This window comes from Amblyraja radiata, chromosome 11 (genome assembly GCF_010909765.2).
Source record: "Amblyraja radiata isolate CabotCenter1 chromosome 11, sAmbRad1.1.pri, whole genome shotgun sequence".
Classification (NCBI taxonomy): Eukaryota; Metazoa; Chordata; class Chondrichthyes; order Rajiformes; family Rajidae; genus Amblyraja; species Amblyraja radiata.
In genome coordinates this window covers 15,731,269-15,753,445 of record NC_045966.1, presented here as the reverse complement: position 1 = coordinate 15,753,445, position 22,177 = coordinate 15,731,269, and the positions used below count along the sequence as shown (strand labels likewise).

At 40.7% G+C, this 22,177-nt stretch overlaps 1 protein-coding gene across 2 annotated transcripts in view; it reads left to right on the top strand.

Annotated features, from left to right (window-relative positions):
- LOC116978324 (collagen alpha-1(XXIII) chain-like) overlaps positions 1 to 17,109 on the top strand; it is a 166,096-nt gene extending 148,987 nt beyond the window's left edge. For both annotated transcript variants that reach the window (XM_033029401.1, XM_033029399.1), the window contains 6 exons: positions 466 to 519; positions 3,564 to 3,590; positions 5,996 to 6,049; positions 8,037 to 8,123; positions 11,179 to 11,217; positions 15,453 to 17,109. In XM_033029401.1, coding sequence (XP_032885292.1) covers positions 466 to 519; positions 3,564 to 3,590; positions 5,996 to 6,049; positions 8,037 to 8,123; positions 11,179 to 11,217; positions 15,453 to 15,455 — 264 coding nt within the window. In that variant the 3' untranslated portion in view covers positions 15,456 to 17,109. The remainder of the gene's footprint in view (positions 1 to 465; positions 520 to 3,563; positions 3,591 to 5,995; positions 6,050 to 8,036; positions 8,124 to 11,178; positions 11,218 to 15,452) is intronic.
- The last annotated feature ends 5,068 nt before the right edge of the window (positions 17,110 to 22,177 follow it).

Here is a 22,177-nt window from a genome sequence, read left to right as displayed (position 1 = left end):
CTTAATGCCGACCCTTCTGAATTCTGTTTTAGGTTAGTAATGTGGGCAAGATTTTCACCCTAGCAGTGGGGTTTCTTGGAAGTAGGATGTACTTAAAATAACCCTCTTGAATACATTTTAAAGGAAAGCACAGGGAACTAAAATTGTCAGTAGTCTTTGCAAAGATGATAACTGTATTGCTGTATTTCGACCTTAACGAACTCTACTTGGGACTATTACACTGATACAAATGCATTGGATGATCATATTTTGTTTGAAGATTGAGCCAAGTTTTATTTCCATGGAATTCGGGGAAGTTTTACCCACATTTGTTGCAGTTACCCATTACCCTATCTACCTGAGGCATCAGTAAATTCTTCTTACTGATGCTGAACATAAATCAATGATGTAACTTAAAATATATTGCAAGTTATAGAAATTGAATAACAGATTAATTAATGACATTGTGGCATGTCCTTTTTACAGGGAAATCCTGGTTCCACAGGTCTTATAGGTCTTCCTGGTCAAAAGGGAGAAAAGGTAAGAACTCAAGATGTTTGCTACAAGAAATTTTAACTGCCCAACTTTGCACTTTTGCATTGTTGCTCTTTCCGTGCCTCCTTCTCCTTTCAAATTAGACTCATCTCTGGTCATGCAAGTCTCTATAAGCCCTCAAATATTCAACGCGTCCTAGCTTATTATCACCCCGGTGTTGTTTCGAACCAGGGGATCAACTCCTTGGGTTCCATTCTGAACAAGTACGGATCAACACTCATCTCAGAAACTTGCTGCAGTCACACAAGATATTACCCAACACAAAAAGAAGTTCACTCAAAGAAAGTTTTCTTTCACTGGATCATGACTTCTGGAGGGAGTTGGTCACCTTCAGATAGCACTTGTATGTGTCCCTTCTGAAGCTCCGCATCTGATACTTCAGCTTAAGACTTGCTAACAAGACATCTTTAAGGACAGATAACAAAACAACATAGCCAATAAACTGTATTGTATTGCGCTGATTATTTCAGCACTAAGCAAATGGAATTTTCTGCAACACAGAGTGAAACATGCCATGGGTTATATTGTGTCACTCTGGTCATTGGACTGGCTTTTCCACCTCAGATATATATATCCAGTTATGCTTTTCACCAAATGACGCAAAGAAATTGGATCAATTTGTCCCAGAAAGGGACACCATTAAAAAACAACAGGGTAGATGTAGGCCATCAAGCCTCTTAAACCAATTTCATCTTTGACAAAGATCTTCCATCAGTGCTACTATCCACATATTTCTGGATTCCATTGAGGTCCAGAAATGTTTGAAATGAGCACATAGAAACATAGAAACATAGAAAATAGGTGCAGGAGTAGGCCATTTGGCCATTCGGCGCTTCGAGCCTGCATCGCCATTCAGTATGATCATGGCTGATCATCCAACTCAGTATCCTGTACCTGCTTTCTCTCCATACCCCCTGATCCCTTTAGCCACAAGGGCCACATCTAACTCCCTCTTAAATATAGCCAATGAACTGGCCTCAACTACATTCTGTGGCAGAGAATTCCAGAGATTCACCACTCTCTGTGTAAAAAATGTTTTTCTCATCTCAGTCCTAAAAGATTTCCCCCTTGTCCTTAAACTGTGACCCCTTGTTCTGGACTTCCCCAACATCGGGAACAATCTTCCTGCATCTAGCCTGTCCAACCCCTTAAGAATTTTGTAAGTTTCTATAAGATCCCCCCTCAATCTTCTAAATTCTAGCGAGTGCAAGCCGAGTCTATCCAGTTTTTCTTCATATGAAAGTCCTGACATCCCAGGAATCAGACTGGTGGATAGTCACACAATGACTAAGCCACCATTGCCTTTTTGAGGTAGAGAACTCCAAAGGTTCACCATCCTTACAGTTCTTATTTCCTCAGAAGGATTGTATCTCCTGTCATTATAGCTCTGTCCCTGGAGTCCTGTGCAGTTGAATTACTTACCATGCCATACTCCTGCCTCTAACTGCGCTCGCCAGAGGAATCAACAGCATCCAAAGGGGTAGAAACAAAGAACTACAGATGGTGGGTTATAGCAAAGATAGACACAAAGTGCTGGAGTAACTCAGCGGGTCAGGCAGCATCTCTGGTGAAAAAGGATGGGTGACGTTTTGGGTCGGGATGGCATCTAAAAGAGAATATCGGTTCGGGAATGAGATGGATTCCATCGACTCCTGCACCACCTTCCTGTTCCTCATAGTCTGTCTGGTGGTCACCCATGCCGCAGAGCACTCAGCCTGTTCACACTCAAGAGATAATGTGAGCATTTCCCTAAATGTGCTGCCCATGAAGCATCTCATAAGTTATCACAGCCACAACTCCAGCTCCAAAGCACTCTAAAGTTGCTGCAGCCTCCTGTGCATGTGGTTCTCTGAAACACTGGAAGTATTTGTGGTCTCCCTGCTGTGCATTCCCCTGCTGTGCCTCACCATCACAGAATATTTGGAAACCACATAAGTTGGATGATTTCACAGTGTAGCACCATACTGACAATTCATTGAGATAAATTCCATGCATCTTTTATCTTCCCCCTTACACTCCCACAATTTTTCCAATCTCCTCTCCAACCAAATTCTCACCCAGGCCCGTGCCTGTAAATTTGTAATGGAGACCCTTATCTTCATCCAATCATTCCACTTCCAGCCACAACTGAAATCAATCTTGCCTCCAGCACACAATCAGGAGCTGACCACTGGTCCTCATTCTTGACAACCCCTGTCCAGGCAAACACATTACCAAAGTTGGGAAGCACATTTCAAAGTTGCAGTACTTATTTTGAAGCAACTGAGCTGCCTGGAGGTTGCAGGTAAAATGTTTCCGATGTTGGGGGAGACCAGAACAAGGGGTCACATTTTAAGAATAAGGATTCAGGCCATTTAGAACTGAGATGACGAAAAACTTTTTCACCCAGAGATGTGTGAATCTGTGGAATTCTCTGCCACAGAAGGCAATGGAGGCCAATTCACTGGATGTTTGCAAGAAATAATTAGATTTAGCTCTTAGGGTTAAAGGAATCAAGGGATATGGTGAAAAAGCAGGAACGGGGTACTGATTTTGGATGATCAGCCATGATCATATTGAATGACGGTGCAGGCTCAAAGGGCTGAATGGCCTACTCCTGCACCTATTTTCTATGTTTCTATCAGTGGGCTCATGAATAAAGAGGCATTTGCACTCTGTTGCTATTTTCAGCCCGCATACCAATTTGGGCACCCTTAAATTTCATGACCAAGTAGTTTCATGAAGCGTTTACCAGAAATACTCCACAGTGGCAATCGGAAATAATATTTGATACATGAACATAAGGAGATGATCAGGTTACTGCACTGTGGCATCATTTTTCCAACCTGAATTAGTTTTGGAATTAGACCTCCTCTGGGAACTCTTGATTAGTGAACTGGCTCTCATACATGTGATTGTCTTGGATTGTTTCTCTTCTTTTAATTTTAGCTGTGACATATGCAGTCACGGTGCATTTATTATTTTAAAGTAGATCTATTAAGGCAAAGATATCTTACAGTGAAATTTAGCATTTCTCTTTTCTGATGCAGGGTAAACTCGGTGAACCAGGATTAGATGTAAGTATCTTTTGGCATAATGTTTAAAATTATTAAATTGAAATACAAAATTGTTAATTAATAGAAGCTGAAAATCCATACAAGATGCAGTAACTTATTTCAGAGAGCTACGTCAAAAGCCTGCAACTTTATAGATTGCTACTTTGAGACCAAATGTGTTATGATAAAAATATATATTTTCTAGAACAGATAAATATTGGAACATCTTGTAAGGAAGCTGTTCACAGAGATAGAACAAGCACATGATGTAAACAGAAGAGCCAAAATGAAAGTTCACCATCTGATTCCCTGAGTGTTCTGTTTAGTTTGGTTTATAATTATAAGATACAGTAAAAAGCTTTTTTGTTGCTTGCTATCCAGTCAGCGGAAAGACTATACATGATTCCAATCAAGCTGTCCACAGTGTACAAATACAGGATTAAGGGTATAACATTTAGTGCAAGATAAAGTCCAGTAAAGTCTGATTAAAGATAGTTCAAAGTTTTTCGATGAGATAGTTGTTGATAGGATGGTTCAGTTACCTGATAATAGCTGGGAAGAAACTATCCCTGAATCTGGAGATATGCGTTTCCAAACTTCTGCTGCTCTTGCCTGATGGGAAAGGGGAGAAGAGGGAGTGGTCCTTGAGGTCCAAATGGGTAGAAACAAAGAACTACAGATGGTGGTTTATACCAAAGATAGACACAATGTGCTGGAGTAACTCAGCATCTCTGGAGAAAAAGGATGGGTGACGTTTTGGGTTGGGATGGCCAAAACCTAAAAGAGAATGTCTGTTCAAGATTGAGATTGACTCCTGCATCACCTTCTTATTCCGGAGGCTGAGACTAGTCCTTGATTATGTTGCTGACCTTGCTGAAGCAGCGTGAAGTGTAGATGGAGTCAACGGAAGGGAGGTTGGTTTCGGTGATGGACTGGGCTGCTATCGAATCACTAATCCAGTTTGCCCGCTTGAGACAAAATGCAACCATACTTGAGAATAGACACAGAATACCTTTTGTGTGTGAGACTTTATATTCTGTACATCAGTGTTTTGCAAAACGATACAATTCTCTTTTAGCCTTGAAACCTACAACATCTCACCACAACATCATAACACTTACCCTAACCAGGATCTGGTGTTAGTTTCTCAACCAAGGGAAAGAAATGATGTAAAAACAAGATATACTAGATTTAGAAATCTAAAGTACGTATTGCATTTGCTGGAATTCCTGGGTGCATTCTTTCAATTAACTTTTCCGTATAAGTTTCTTTCTGCTGATTTCATGACTCCAGTTTCTCAAGTTCATACAGTTATGCAACATAGAAGCAGGCCATTCGGCCCAATCTATCCATGCCTGACAAGATGTCAACTTTTGCTAATCCCATTATCCTGCTTTTGTCCTATATCCCTCTAAAGCTTAAAAGGACAGGATGCTGGAGTAACTCAATGGATCAAGCAGCATCGCTGGAGAACATGGATAGCTGACGTTCTTCAGACCCAAATTAAATGTTACTTATCCATTGCCTGAACCATCTGAGTTACTCCAGCACTTTGTGTCCTTTTATGTAAACCAACATCTGCAGTTCTCAGACTAAATCTTTTATACCAATGTACCTGTCTAAATATATTTTAAATGTAATTATATCTGCCTCTAGTACTTCTTTTGGTTGCTTGTTCCATATAACCTCAATTTTGTGTGAGAAACCTGCCATCTCCTTGGAATCTCTACTTTCTGACTATGCCCTCTAGTTTAGATACTCTTATCCTGGGGAAAAAAGACTGTGACTATCTACGCTAACTATACCCCTCAATTTTGTAAACCTGTATTAGATACAAAGGATACAAAGGACATTTATTATCACATACACCAATTGGTATAGTGAAATTTGACTTGCCATTTGCAGCACACCAATAAAAATGAGACACAACATTAAAGAATTTAACAATAAACATAACAACATCCCCCCACAATGGATAATCTGTTTAACAGAGAGATATGTGCTAGAGTTTTGGTGGATAGTTCCATGTTATCTGTTGGTTATGCACCATTTTCATTAGCTGACCAGAGTTCACAAATTTTAGGTTCCTAAACCAAAAACTTCAAATAATGTGAATACTCACTTTACTGTTTAAAGTGGCGTGGAAGATTGCAACCTTCACGTGGTCCGCCCTGTTTTGACGAATGCAATCAACCCGGCGTGCACCAAGTAAGATCAAATAGAACAAGTTGTCCGGCAACTTTAGGCTGTGCACGCCATACGCAAGAAGAAGAAGACAGTTTAAAGTTCCAAATCACATGCATTTGTAAAGACTATGAATGTTTATACTTGCATCTGTATTATATTGCAATCTATTTCTGAACACTATGTCACTGATACTAATTGCCATGTTGCATTTGTGTACAAAACACTATTATTGATTGCAGGGCTTCCCAGGACTCAGAGGGCAAAGGGGGAACAGAGGTGAAAAAGGAGACAAGGTAAAATATATATTAAGAGCAAGTGTTAAATAGATCTGGTAGAAAAAAGGTTGCTCCTTTTATATCTGAACCATTTTATATGATTATCGTATGGCGGGTATTAATGAGTGCAACTATACCTATTTGAAGAAGCGGAATTGGCAAATAAAGAACCTTGTTTTACGATCTTGGGACATCCCTCTGTGCTACAACACTAAAGAGAGACTTTTCAAGTGCAATTGCCAATGTAAAACACAGCAGCTAATTTGTTTTCAGAAAGATTAAACCTCCAAATGTGTGAGCTGACTTTGTGAGCTGGAATGGGACCTCGCCCTACAATTATTCCTCAACCTGTGGAATATTCCAGTTTCTGTGCTGAAAGGTTTGCCTTGTGTGAAAATGGTGGCTCGTGAAAACAAATAAGCAGGACCCAAGGTGAAATTGAAAGTTGTTTTAGTACTTTTCAGTTGCAAAGCTAAAGCTATTGGATAGCAATTACCCTGCCCTTGATTAATTGTCAGCGTGCACTCGGTAGGCTAAAGAACCTGTTTCTATGCTGCATCTCTAAACTAATCTAAACTAAGGAAGGTCTCACAACGTATGTTTGCTCATCGTTTGATATTTACCACATAAAACAAATATGAAGCTGATGGAAAATTTGAAATTGGTGTTCTTCAGTAGTTTTTTCCTTTTGTGAAGTTGGTTGGCGCTCGGACCAAATTCCCATTCAAAATCCGCCAATAAATCATGGCAAGAATGATACATCAGTAGAAATACTATTTGAAAGGATCCTGACCTCCACTAAGATAATCTTTGGACCATGAATCCCGACCCTTTGTTAACGCTCCTACAGCAATGAGTGGCCCTTGGCTTGGTAGGGAGAGGCTGGGACTGGACAGGCCAGTACAGCTGGTCATGGCCAGAAAGTGGAGCTCAAGCTGCACCTGGCCGGCGTGGTGAGAGAGACCATTGGAGAGGAGCGGCTTCACCGGCTCCAAGTTTTGTTGGACTGACCGCATGCATCTTCACCTTCATCTCTATCTTTTCATGTCTCTTCACCTCCTGTCGGGTGTGATGGAAAGCTACTGCGTTTGTTTGTCTGTGTTTGTTTGGCTACACAAGCATAGTTGAGCTTCTTACTGTGGAGGAACTCTGAGCGGGGAATAATTATGCAACCAGGCAAACAGAGGGGGACACATCACCCCGCGTTCCAAGGCATGCATCCTGAGTGCCCAGCAAGGCACTAATGCATTGCACCGTACAAATTGAACCGAATACATTTTGATTTGCAGTTCTAGCAATCTATAAGTTCTTGTTCTTTTGAGTGGTTAGCAGCCGTTGCTCTGGTTCAAAATCTCAAATGGAGTAATTTAAAGTTTATTAATCCAATTGCTTGTAATTTAAACCTACATCAGCAAAAGGGATTTTAAAATGAAAACAGATGAATGAAAAACCAGTTTAATATATGAATCAAATCTGAACATAACATCTTTATTTTTTGATAGCAGGCCACTTATTGTTGACAAATACAAAGTATATTTTCAACACGGTATCATTCAAAATAGTCCATAAGTGAGTGATGTAGTAAAGAAGTACAAAATAACATTGTAGATTCTGATTCTTTCCATATATATACAAATACTATACGAATAAAAATACAATACTCTAAAGTGTTAATGCAATGTAAATGAACAAATAGTAGGATAGTCAAATGTTTCGATGGTTTTGCAAAAGGAATGGAAATAGAGCAAATTAATCCAAACTGTTAATTTTACTGAACTGCCAATTCTGTGCAAATTTTAACCCTATCATTTGGGCTGCAGCTTAAAAATGTAATATGCTGCAAACTATATTATAAAGTATAACTATAATCAGACTCTCATGTACATATTTAATGAATGCCAGTGCACAAAATCTGACTGAGGGAGCAGCATGTTATATTTGATTGGGCTTGAATTACAATCAAGTTGACGATTATTTCCAAAACGCTCCACAATTATTTTCACAGGGCGAAAGAAGTTACCCAGGCAAAAGAGGATCAAAGGGGCAGAAGGGAGATCAAGGTCCTCCTGGATTAGATCAGCCTTGTCCAGTGGTACGTGATTTTTACAATCTCATGTTGAAAACTTCTCCAGGAAGTAATGGTGATTGAAGGAAAAAGCATGTTGTTTTTAAAAGATTTATATTGTAAAACATTGATATCAGCCTAACTATTCTGCAAGATAAGCCGTTCGAAAGGAAAGTGTTTCGACAAGTTTTTCTTTCACATCGCAGTGTGTACATAATTGAAATAAGTTATTCCACCTAACTAATCCTCCATGGTGTTTATATCCTTCTCCAAATATATCTCACTGCACTTGTTCTGAATTTTGTTTTGTTCCTTTGTCTTTCATTTCCTCTATAAAGTATCAAGGTTATTTGCAGTAACTTATTCATGTAGAAGTGACTTAACTAACTGAGTAAAGACAATTCTCCTTATTTCCCTCGAGGATTTGTACGTAACTATCTTTTATCTGTAACCTTAATTCTCCACATGTGGAACGAATCATTACTTTAAATAATTATTTCGGGTCTTCATTAAGTCTCCTGCTTTTCAAAGAAACATGCCTCAAATCTGTAACTATAATCTCTCAGTTTTAACATCATCTTCATGAAGTATTTTTGCCCTTTCCCATTGATTCCTTTTGCCACAGTGATACGTCCGACTGCTCTTGGTTCTGGATGGATAATTATCATTTGAAAATGTTAATTGCTTTCTGTAGTAGTGATGATTATCACTACCAATTTATTCTGACTATATTCATATTTTTAAATGTGGTTTACATGTATAGAACACAAACAGTACAGCACAAGAACAGGCACTTCAGCCAACAATGTTTGTGCCAAACATGATGTCAAGATAAACTAATCTCATCTGCTAGCACACAATCTATATCTCTCAATTCCCATCATATCCATGTACCTATCTTAAACACCACTTCATATCTACCTCCACCACCACCCTTGACAGTGTGTTCCAGGCACCTACTGCCCTCTGTGTAAAAGGAAACTTGCCCCACACATCTCCTTTAAACTTTGCTCCTCTCACCTTAAAACGATGCCCTCTAATCTTTGACAGTTCCACCCTGGGAAAAGGGTTCTGACTGGAAGTCCGTAACCAGTGGTATTGATATATACAATGTAGATGGGCTGATTAGGAAAACTGCCGATACCACAGAATTTGATAGAGCAACAAATAGGGAAGAGGGTTATGAAAGGATCCAGGTTGATGCTGAAAAGATGGGCGGAGTTGTGGAAGGTGGAACTTAATCCACACAAGTGTCAGGAGACGTATTTTGGAACATCAATTACTGACAGTACATTATACAATAAGTGACAGAGAATTCGGGAATGTTGATGTACAGTGCAGTTTCAGGTGCAATTTCATACTTCTTAAATTGCGACACATTTCGATACGGTAATGAAGAAGGCATTTGGCAAGCTGGTCGTCCTAGGCTGAGGCACTGAATATATGAGTTGGGATGTCATGTTGCAGCAATACAAAACATTAGTCAGGCCATGGTTGGAATATTGTGTAGTTCTGATCTTCACACTACCAGAAGGACATGGTAGGATTAGAAAGAGTGCAGTAAAGATTCAACTTCAGCCGACAAGGTGATGGATTTAACATGCAAAGTCCTGTGATGGGCCTTGCTGTTATAGACGGAGTCTATTTCTCCCAGTACATTCTTTACTGAGGGTACTATGGGAGGTAAGAATGATTTTTTTCTTGTACATCAATGTATGGCTAGCCAGCTGATTACTGTAATAATCTTAGCCAATCTTTTCTGATTTATACGGCATCATAAATATTTTATTTAATTAAACTTAAACCTTGAACATCAATGTTCTGACTAGATCGGAAACAACAATTTGTTATGAATTCCTCATTATTTCACTAACAGACATACCAATAAAAAGCAACAAGACACACAAAGTACATTTTATCATAAACATCCACCACAGTGACTCTTCCACATTCCTTACTGTGATGGAAGGCAAAAAAAAAGTTCAATCTCTTCCCCTCTTTGTTCTCCCGCTGTCAGGGGCCTCGAGCCTCCAGCTCCATGATGTTAGGCCGCAGTGCAACCGGAAATACGATCCGGAAAACAATCGCATCTGCGGCAAGGTAAGAGATTGAAAAAAAGTTTCTTCCGACCCCCTCACCCACCCCCACCCACCACATAAAGCAATCCAGAGAACATTAACACAAAGTTATAAAACACACTAAAAATAACAAAATAGATGAAAAGATAGGCAGACTGTTGGCGAGGCAGCCATTGCTGATGGCGCCACCTGGTGGAATTAGTATTATTAGTAATAATCAGTTGGACAAACTGTATAATTGGAGAAAATAGACAAGTGAATGTTGCAGGCGTAGGCTGTTTTTCTGGTTATGATAAAGATTAAATGTATCAGATCTCTATGCAGCAAGCTAGCAAGTCAGCACAGCAGTCAGCAGTTTTAGTTTAGTTTAGAGATACAGTATGGATACAGGCCCTTCAGCCCATCGAGTCCATGCCAACTCTCTTATTTTCAAGAGAGAGTTAGATTTAGCTCTTAAAGGAATCAAGGGATATGGGGAAAAAGCAGGAACAGGGTACTGATTTTAGATGATCATCCATGATCATATTGAATGGCGGTGCTGGCTCGAAGGGCTGAATGGCCTGCTCCTGCACCTTTTTATAAAAAATATTTCCTATGTTTCTAATCAGCAATCACCCATACACCAGTTCTATCCAACACGTCAGGGACAATTGACAGAAGTCAATTAACCTACAAACCTACATGCGGGGCAGGAAATCAGAGCACCCAGAGAAAATGCATGGGGTCACAGGGAGCACGTTCAAATTCTGTACAGCCAGCACCTGTAGTCAGAATTGAACTCGAGACTCTGGCGTTGCGAAGCAGCAACTCTACCACTGCGCCACTCTGCTGCCCCTACTTTATCTTGACATTAGTTTATCTTGACAATTGAAATATTCTTTCCATAGGTTGGCTTCATGATATAGTATGGTTTTCAAATGACTCCTAAAACGTGTATTATATGACTTCATGAGAATTAATCCGTTTGTTCATTCCTTACATTCCCGTGTCTGTGTTCACTATAGGGTCCTGATGGTCTGCCGATTCCGGGATGTTGGCAGAAGGTAACATTCTCAAGCTTCCTTAATTCATGTGGGAATGTGCCAGTCACAAAGTCAGTTCTTTAGTTTCCCAGAATGAACATGCAAATTTAAACAAATGTTCAACGTTTGTTCAAAATATGCAGGAAAATGCTAGCCAACTCCAGTGGCCTGAAGCAAATATATAAATACATTGGAAATTCACACACAACATCTGTAGATGTTCAGGAAATAGGTAGATAATGTAAGAGGTAGATAACGTCTACATTAGGCAGTGTGATAGTTGCTGTCTAATAATGAAAATATGTATTTGGTGGTTTTAATGACATCATTTTGCATTTAGTTGACCTGAAATCTTTTAGGCTGCAAGAACAATAAATACATCATTCATTTTCTTTCACTTGTACCCACTTGGGCAAATCCAGGAATGCCTGGAGACTTGTTTGCAGAGTACAAAGTCTTGTTCTCCATCTAATTGGAGTTGCCAAATTGATCAAGACACATTTAATCAGGAACTAGACTAAGTGGGACCCGTTGGGTACCATGTTCCACGGGAGGGCTGGTCCCCCAACGCAATATTCCACCTCTCCACCAATTCAAATATTGCCTGCCAGGGGGGGGGGGGGGGGGAGGGGGCTTTCTGGAGCATTAGTATGGGTGTTGTGGGCTGAAGGGACTGGTTTCCAGAGGGGTAGTGTGGACATTGTGGGCCAAATGGATTCTTGGGCTGGCAGCTCAGTCACTCAGGCCTGGTGGGCTGGCTGCTCAGTCACTTAGGCCTGGTGGGCTGGCAGCTCAGTCATTCAGGGCTGGTGGGCTGGCAGCTTAGTCACTCAGGGCTGGTGGGCTGGCAGATCAATCACTCAGGACTGGTGGGCTGGCAGTTCACTCATGGCTATTCCTTGAAATTCCATTTCAAGCAGAGTGCAGGCCACCAAATTCAATTTCATAGCATTTCAAGCAGAGTGCAGGCCACCAAATTCAATTTCATAGCATTTCAAGCAGAGTGCAGGCCTCCAAATTCATAGCATTTCAAGCAGAGTGCAGACCACCAAATTCAATTTCATAGCATTTCAAGCAGAGTGCAGGCCACCAAATTCAATTTCATAGCATTTCAAGCAGAGTGCAGGCCACTAAATTCAATTTCATAGCATTTCAAGTAGTGTAAGCCGCCAAATTCAATTTCATAGCATTTCAAGCAGAGTGCAGGCCTCCAAATTCATAGCATTTCAAGCAGAGTGCAGGCCACTAAATTCAATTTCATAGCATTTCAAGTAGAGTGTAAGCCGCCAAATTCAATTTCATAGCATTTCAAGCAGAGTGCAGGCCTCCAAATTCAATTTCATAGCATTTCAAGCAGAGTGCAGGCCTCCAATTTCATAGCATTTCAAGCAGAGTGCAGGCCACCAAATTGGCAAACAGTTCATTACATTGTCATTAAGGGCTAACAAGTCATTTATTGTAAGTACATTGCAGACTCACAGTTTAATTGATTCACAGCTTAGAATCACAGTTGTGAACTCTCCCTCGCGATCTTCCAGAGTGACTGACTCACGCCCAGGCACCCAGGGTTTTATAGTCCTACCCCCTCCCCCCCCCCCCCCCACCCCAGAAGGGGTGTGACCATCATCGTCCTGATTGACAGGCGAGAGGACCAATAAGCTGATCTCAAGATTTTTTAAACACTCATAACTTTTTTATTTTTCATCGATTGGAAAAATCCTCAGGGCTGCCTCAGCGGAGGAGGACTATGAGTAAGATGGCCAAAAATCATAGCGATATATGGTAACGTTATTTCTAATATCAATATACAGCGCAGACAGGAAGTGGTCAAGATAAGACTTTCAGTTATATAGATAGTAGAAGTGCTGACCATCTTGGATTTGAAGTGCAATGAAGCAGCACAGATTTAATTCAGGCTGTGTTTTAAACTTATACAATCTGTTTATTTTTATATTGACATTACAACCCCATATAAATTTCATAATATGACTGATGCAATCAAAAGGTCATATGTGATAGGAGCAGAATTAGGCCATTCGGCCTATCAAGTCTATTCCGCCATTCAATCATGGCTGATCTATCTCTCCCTCCTAACACCATTCTCCTGCCTTCTCCTCATAACTCCGACACCGTACTAATCAAGAATCTATCTAACTCGGCATTAAAAATATCCATTGACAGCCTCCACATCCTTCTGTGGCAAAGAATTCCACAGATTCACCACCTCTGACTAAAGAAATTCCACCTCATGAACTTCCTAAAGGAACATCTGTTAATTATGAGGCTATGGCCTCTAGTCCTACATCAGCCACTATTGAATAGAAAGCTGAATCCAAAAGTCCTAACGGTTGGAATGAGTGGAAATAAGGGGTTAATCTATACACTGCTTGCAATTTGTAAATCAGAAGAGATTGTGGACGGAAGGAATGTGGAATCTTGCAAGGAGGATTAGTAGTCCAACATTATTATCTTCTGTGCTTTCACCCCTGCTGCTGATCATGGATTATTTATTCAAATCTTCACCGATTTAATTTCAGGTCTTAAAGGATAATCTTCATTATAATGTAGCATTTAAGCATCCTCTGCTGGACTGCAACCCCAATTATGTGTCCCGTCCCAATTTTAGGGAAACGTAGGTTTTCGGTCCGGTGCTGTACAAGGGCGGGATGCATGTGTCGATGACATCTCTCTAGTCAGATATTAAATCTGATTTAAGGTAGAGATGTTTTATAAATATATCATGACATTACTTTAAGGATGAACTGGTGCTGGGATTATTTATTCTTCAATCAGTATTTCTATACATAGATTACCTGGTCAATATATTGCTGGTGTGTGTTGCTCTATTTTCGATTTGCAGCCACTGCTACAACAGTGACTGCAAGTCAAAGATACTTCAATAGGTGTAAAGTGCTCAATGATATTCTGAAGGAATGCGAAAGAAATTCAACACCATTATACCATCAAAACTGATCACCAAACTCGGTAACCTGGGCATCGACCCCTCCCTCTGCAACTGGATACTGGACTTTCTAACCAACAGACCCCAGTCTGTTAGGTTAGACAAGCACACCTCTTCAACCCTCACCCTGAACACCGGCGTTCCACAGGGCTGTGTGCTGAGCCCCCTCCTCTACTCCCTCTTCACCTATGACTGCACACCTGTACATGGTACTAACACCATCATCAAGTATGCAGATGATACAACGGTGATTGGCCTCATCAGCAACAACGATGAGTCGGCCTACAGGGAGGAGGTCCAGCACTTAGCAGCATGGTGCGCTGACAACAACCTGGCCCTTAACTCCAAGAAGACCAAGGAGCTCATTGTAGACTTCAGGAAGTCCAGGGGCGGCATGCACACCCCCATCCACATTAACGGGACGGAGGTGGAACGTGTTTCTAGCTTCAGGTTCCTGGGAGTCAACATCTCCGATGACCTCTCTTAGACCCACAATACCTCAACTCTGATCAAGAAGGCTCACCAGCGTCTCTTCTTCCTGAGGAGACTGAAGAAGGTCCACCTGTCTCCTCAGATCCTGGTGAACTTCTACCGCTGCACCATCGAGAGCATCCTTACCAACTGCATCACAGTATGGTATGGCAACTGCTCTGTCTCCGACCGGAAGGCATTGCAGAGGGTGGTGAAAATTGCCCAACGCATCACCGGTTCCTCGCTCCCCTCCATTGAGTCTGTCCAAAGCAAGCGTTGTCTGCGGAGGGCGCTCAGCATCGCCAAGGACTGCTCTCACCCCAACCATGGACTGTTTACCCTCCTACCATCCGGGAGGCGCTACAGGTCTCTCCGTTGCCGAACCAGCAGGTCCAGGAACAGCTTCTTCCCGGCGGCTGTCACTCTACTCAACAACGTACCTCGGTGACTGCCAATCACCCCCCCCACCCCCCGGACACTTATTATCACTTATTATTATTATTTATTCAAATCATTTGCTATGTCGCTCTTCCAGGGAGATGCTAAATGCATTTCGTTGTCTCTGTACTGTACACTGACAATGACAATTAAAATTGAATCTGAATCTGAATCTGAAACAATAGCTTCTGAAATTGGCTAAGTTTCAGCACATCCAGAAATTGGACCAAGACCCAGTTTATTTTGTTTAGTGTTGTGAATATGATTCAGATTCTCTGCTCAATAGAAATATCAACAGGTTTTTCAGACTTGCTCTGAATTTCGGATGACACTAATACCTTCCGGAATTTGCATTTATAACCGATTGTTTTGTGCTCTTTTCCAGTGATTGCTAATCAGCAAGCAACATGTGTGTACACACTATTTGTGATTCACCATAATATAAAGAAACTCAACTGAGAACATGTTAAGCCTGGTATAATGGACAAGGACTGAGCTTGATGGAACAGAATATTATTCCATTTAATTTTGTATCAATTTTTACCAAAAGTGGAAGAAAGCAACATAAATTAGCTCTGATATAAAATAAATATATCCCAAAATCTCAATTGGGGATGTCAAAGCACTAGTGTGTGACAGGTAACTTCAATAGAATACTGGGTTGGTAACTATTGAAGATAACGTCTAAATTCCGCATTGTGATAGTTGGTCTCTAATAATGAAAATAAGTATTGATACTTTTAGTGACATCATTTTGCATTTAGCTGACCTGAAATCTTTCAGGCTGCAAGGCCAAAAGTAATATATTCAATTTTCTCTCACTTGTACCAACTTGGTCAATCCAGGAATGCCTGGAGACTTCTATTGAAGAGTATAAAATCTTGTTCTACTTGATCAACTTGATCAAGCCACATCTAATCAAAATTTGGGCCTATTCCAGGGATATTACATCAACTGCAGTTAGTGCTAGTATTTTGTACATGTTATCAAAATTAATTCAGATTCCTGTTTTAAACGCAGATTTTTTGCAGAGGTAAATACATTAATTAATAGCACTAATATTGGCGCTAGCTGTGATAGTTTCAGCATCTCACACATGAAACCTTTCAGATAAACACTGGATATACTGCACCTCAATCAATCCTGCCTCATTGTTAATCTCGGCAATTGCTCAAGAATATTGCTCCATGGGAATTAGAAGAAAATTAATCATGGAATTATCAGCACTGAAGATGTGAGAATATCAGCCACTGGTTGTCTTCATAAAAGTCCACTGGCATAAGTGAGAGTTCTCAATTATACATATCCTATTTGGAGTAGGCCACAATAATCAGCCAACACTGTTTATGAACATGTTCTTTAGCTTTAGCTCGAAGTCTAGCAAGGTTTAAACTTTCTTCAGTTTTGCATCAATTTCATTGAAATGTAATTACAATAGGAACAAATTTAAACAAAAGGTAATGAATCGGGAACAAGCTATATCCTGACGTACTTTGTAATATCCTGTACTTAGTAGAGGAGAAGATTAAATTATTCATATTTTCTTTCACAGTTACAGTATTATTCAGACTGTTGGTCTTGCAAGCCTTCTAAATTCCTATGAAACATTTAACAAAATAGTCATCATGCTAAAAATTAAAAACACTTTCACCTAAGGTGCTATGACGAAGATTAAAGATGGGTGACAATGAAGTGCTTTACAAAGCTCACCTGATAAGCTTCTGCCCATCAAGGTACAATGGCGATCAAGTCAGATAAAGATTGTTTAATTATCAAATACCTAAGAGGATCTTTATAGCATTTTGACAACTTGGAAGACATTTTGTTCTGGTCAGCAAAACAAACCTGATAACTTCTAAATGGCATTAAAATAGATCGGCAGGTATCTATCGAGGAAACAACTTGCACAAGACAAGAAAACAAGATAACAAACCACACCTCGACCGCAGAACCAGCCAATTACCGTCTACTAATACTCTCCTCCGCCTAGGAAAACTGGTCCTTATCCTCAACAACTTCTCCTCTGACTCCTCCCACTTCCTCCAAATCCAAGGCATAGCTATGGGCACTCGCATGGGCCCCAGCTATGCCTGCCTCTTTGTAGGGTACGTCGCACAATCACTGTTCCAGGCGTACACTGGCCCTATCCCCGAACTCTACCTCAGCTACATTGACGGCTGTATCGGTGCTACCTCCTGCACCCATGCAGAACTCACTAGCTTCATCAATTTCCATCCTGTACTCAAATTCACTAGGACCATCTCCGACATCTCCCTACCGTTTCTAGATCTCACCGTCTCCATCACAGGAGACAGACTATTGACCGACATCTACTACAAACCCACTGACTCCCATAGCTATCTAGACTACACTTCTTCCCACCCTGCTTTCCGTAAAGACTATCCCCAACACCCAATTCCTCCGTCTACGCCGCATCTGTGCCCAGGATGAGGTTTTCCATACCAGGGCATCGGAGTTGTTCTCATTCTTTAGGAAATGGGGGTTCCCCTCTTCCATTATAGATGAGGCTCTCACTAGGGTCTCCTCAATATCCTGCAGCTCCGCTCTTGCTCCTCCTCCCCCCATTCGTAACAAGGACAGAGTCCCCCTTGTCCTCACCTTCCACCCCATCAGCCATCGCATACATGCATATAATCCTCCAACATTTTCACCACCACCAACGGGATCCCACTTCTGGTCACATCTTCCCATCTCCACCCCTTTCTGCTTTCCGCAGTGACCGTTCCCTCCGCAACTCCCTGGTCAACTCATCCCTTCCAACCCAAACCACCTCCTCCCCAGGTACTTTTCCCTGCAGCCGCAGGAGATGCAACACCTGTCCCTTTACCTCCCCCTTCGACTCCATCCAAGGACTCCAACAGTCTTTCCAGGTGAGGCAGAGATTCACTTGCACCCTCTCCAAACTCATCTACTGTATCCACTGTTCCATGTGTCAACTATTGTACATCGGCGAGACCAAGTGCAGGCTCAGCGATCGTTTCTGTGAACAGTCTGCCTTAACCTACCTGATCTCCCGATTGCTCAGCACTTTAACTCCTCCTCCCATTCCCAATCTGACCTTTCTGTCCTGGGTCCTGCTATCGTCAGATTGAGGCCCAGCGTAAATTGGAGGAACAGCACCTCATATTTCAATTGGGCAGCTTACACCTCAGCTGTATGAACATTGACTTCTCTAATTTCAAATGGCCCTTGCTTTCCCTCTCTCTCCATCCCACCCCCTTCCCAGTTCTCCCACCAGTCTAACTGTATCAGACTACATTCTATCTCTGTTCCGCCCACTCCCCTGACATCAGTCTGAAGGGTCTCGACCCGAAACGTCACCCATTCCTTCTCTCCAGAGATGCTGCCTGTCCCGCTGAGTTACTCCAGCACTTTGTGTCTACCTTCGATTTAAACCAGCATCTGCAGTTCTTTCCTACACAAGATAACCACCCATCCACAATGGTATTACATCTGGTAAGTTTCTATAAGATCCCCCCCTCAATCTCCTAAATTCTAGCAAGTACAAGCCGAGTCTATCCAGTCTTTCTTCATATGAAAGTCCTGACATCCCAGGAATCAGTCTGGTGAACCTTCTCTGCACTCCCTCTATGGCAAGAATGTCTTTCCTCAGATTAGGAGACCAAAACTGTACACAATACTCCAGGTGTGGTCTCACCAAGACCCTGTACAACTGCAGTAGAACCTCCCTGCTCCTATACTCAAATCCTCTTGCTATGAATTTCTTACGATCTTGGATGGAGCTGTTCCTCTATGGCAATAATGTCCTTCCTCAGATTTGGAGATATTGATTTGTTTAGGAAGTCTCACTTCTGAAATAAAGATATCCAACTTGATGTCTCTGTAATCAACTATTATATGTCTGATTTGCCACAGTGGAATTCACTGGAAAAAAAATGTTAAAGATGAGCATGTATTTTATAACCCACAAAACAGGGATGCTGCACACATTCAGATAATACTCAATCTGCATCCCCTCCTCCCCACCAGATGATATCTTGCATCTTCTTATCTGTATAATTACAATGTAGTCTTGCAAACAGTGCACACATTGACATTGCTTGCACAAATCCCGCGTCTTATAATATGTCAATTTTGGTATATTGTACAGTCTATTTTTATGTTACATCTTGTTGCTTGTTTCTTCATTTGAAGTTTTAAAAATATACATCATTGTTTTTCATCATATGTTATACATTTAAAAATCTTAAAAATGTAAAGTAATAGTTTTTGGATTTGATTACCGATAGACTTAAATTATAAACTGAAATAGCTAAAATTAAGATAAACTACTTTCCCAGGAAAAGCATTTACAATAATTACCTTGTTTACAAAGCAATTGATTTTTATGAAAAATATTTAGACTTTTCTATACCATGAAAAAGTATATAGTAATTAGTTTTAAATGTATTAACTAAAAATGTAATTAATTGTGCAGTTAAAAAAAATGTGTTAATTGCAGTTTAATTTTTTGTTAAGTACAAACAGAATCAATTTTTTAAAATAAAGCAATGGAAAACCTATAAACATCTGATTAAGTCACTGGTCCTTCAAGCCTGCCCTGCCATTTAATAAGATCATAGCTGATTTGATTAACATTTCCTTTACATCCATGGGTATCTATAACCAACTTGCTTATCATATTTCTTCCCTGTAAAAGGTTCAAAGACTCTGCTTCCACCATAGATCCTTTTCAGACAAATTAAATTTAACAAGATTTAGTTTCAGTTTAATTTATTGTCATGTGTATCGAGTTACAGTGAAAAGCTTTTGTTGTGTGCTAACCAGTCAGTGGAAAGACAATACATGATTACAATTGAGCAATTTACAGTGTATATGTCATGATAAGGGATTAATGTTTAGTGCAAGGTAAAGCCAGTAAAATTAAGAAATGTTGCTGTAGGAGTAGAGATTTAAAAATGTGGAACAATTATAATATGTGAGGACAGGAGCAGGGAAGTTCTACTGCAGTTGTACAGGGTCTTGGTGAGACCACACCTGGAGTATTGCGTACAGTTTTGGTCTCCAAATCTGAGGAAAGACATTTTTGCCATAGAGGGAGTACAGAGAAGGTTCACCAGACTGATTCCTGGGATGTCAGGACTTTCATATGAAGAAAGACTGGATAGACTCGGCTTGTACTCGTTAGAATTTAGGAGATTGAGGGGGGATTTTATAGAAACTTACAAAATTCTTAAGGGGTTGGACAGGCTAGATGCAGGAAGATTGTTCCCGATGTTGGGGAAGTCCAGGACAAGGGGTCACAGTTTAAGGATAAAAGGGAAATATCTCGGTCCTTTGGGACCGAGATGAGAAAAGCATTTTTCACACAGAGAGTGGTGAATCTCTGGAACTCTCTGCCACAGAAGGCTATATTTAAGAGGTAGTTAGATGTGGCCCTTGTGGCTAAAGGGATCAGGGGGTATGGAGAGAAGGCAGGTACAGGATACTGAGTTGGATGATCAGCCATGATCATATTGAAGGGCGGTGCAGGCTCGAAGGGCCAAATGGCCTACTCCTGCACCTATTTTTCTATGTTTCTATGTGAGCTATCAGAAATCAGTTACAATCAGTTATATTGTAATAACGAAGTGTACGATCAGAAAATAGGAAAGGAGATTACAAACACTGAGAGTACTGCAATTTAAAAAAAGGACTTATCTAGTCAATACCATATGAACTGCAGATATATAGCTAAAGTATATATCAATGAAGACTGCAGGGCTGATGGCCACAAATATTCATTAATGTTCTTGTTATTTCCTACAATGCCAGCAATTTTACTTAGAAAGACCTAATGCACCCCCCACAATGGAATTAATTTTCTTGTTAAAAAGACAATAAAATCTAATGAAAATCGCAGTGTTAATATTTAACAAAATGCTTGGATGTGGGAGTTAATGGTTAATTGTCTATCAGCTGTAAGTAATCAGTAGTAATTACTGAATAGGAACATCCTGAACCCCAATAATTTTGGCTTTAAAATGTTACAAAAGTAATCAATTTCTGCTAAGCCATTATGAAATCTGCATTTTAAAAAATGTGCAAACTGCTGGAGAAACTCAGCTGGTCAAGAAGGGAAAATGAATTGTCATTGTTTCAGGTAAAGACCCGGCACCAGTCCCACAGGTGCTTCTTGACTTGCTCCACCTGCTGTTGTTTTTTTACACTCCAGATCCCAGCAGCTACAGACTCTTGTGTTTCAAGAATCAAGTGTTTTATTGTCATGTAATAATGGGGCATTTGGATAGCAGTAAAAGGATTAGTCCAAGTCAACATGGATTTTATGAAAGGGAAATCATGCTTGACTAATCTTCTGGTACAGCAGGCAGTGAAGTAAGCTAATGGAATGTTGGCCTTCATAACAAGAGGATTTCAGTATAGGAGGAAAGAGGTTCTTCTGCAGTTGTATAGGGCTCTGGTGAGACCACATCTGGAGTATTGTGTCCAGTTTTGGTCTCCTAATTTGAGGAAGGACATCCTTGTGATTGAGGCCATGCAGCGTAGGTTCATGAGATTGATCCCTGGGATGGTGGGACTGTCATGTGAGGAAAGATTGAAAATACTAGGCTTGTATTCACTGGAGTTTAGAAGGATGAGGGGGTATCTTATAGAAACATAAAATTATAAAAGGACTGGACAAGCTAGATGCAGGAAAAATGTTCCCAATGTTGGGCGATTCCAGAACCAGGGGCCAGTCTTAGAATAAAGCGGAAGCATTTAAGACTGAGGTGAGAAAAAACATTTTCACCCAGAGAGTTGTGAATTTGTGGAATTCCCTACCACAGAGGGCAGTGGAGGCCAAGTCACTGGATGGATTTAAGAGAGAGTTAGATAGAGCTCTATGGGGCTAGTGGAGTCCAGGGATATGGGGAGAAGGCAGGCACGGGTTATTGATTGAGGATGATCAGCCATGATCACAATGAATGGCGGTGCTGGCTTGAAGGGCCGAATGGCCTCCTCCTGCACCTATTTTCTATGTTTCTATGTGTCCCACATAGAACAATGACATTCTTACCTGCAGCAGCAAGCAAAACAGAATATATAAACACAGTACACTGTAAATAATATAATTAGAAAAAAAATAAT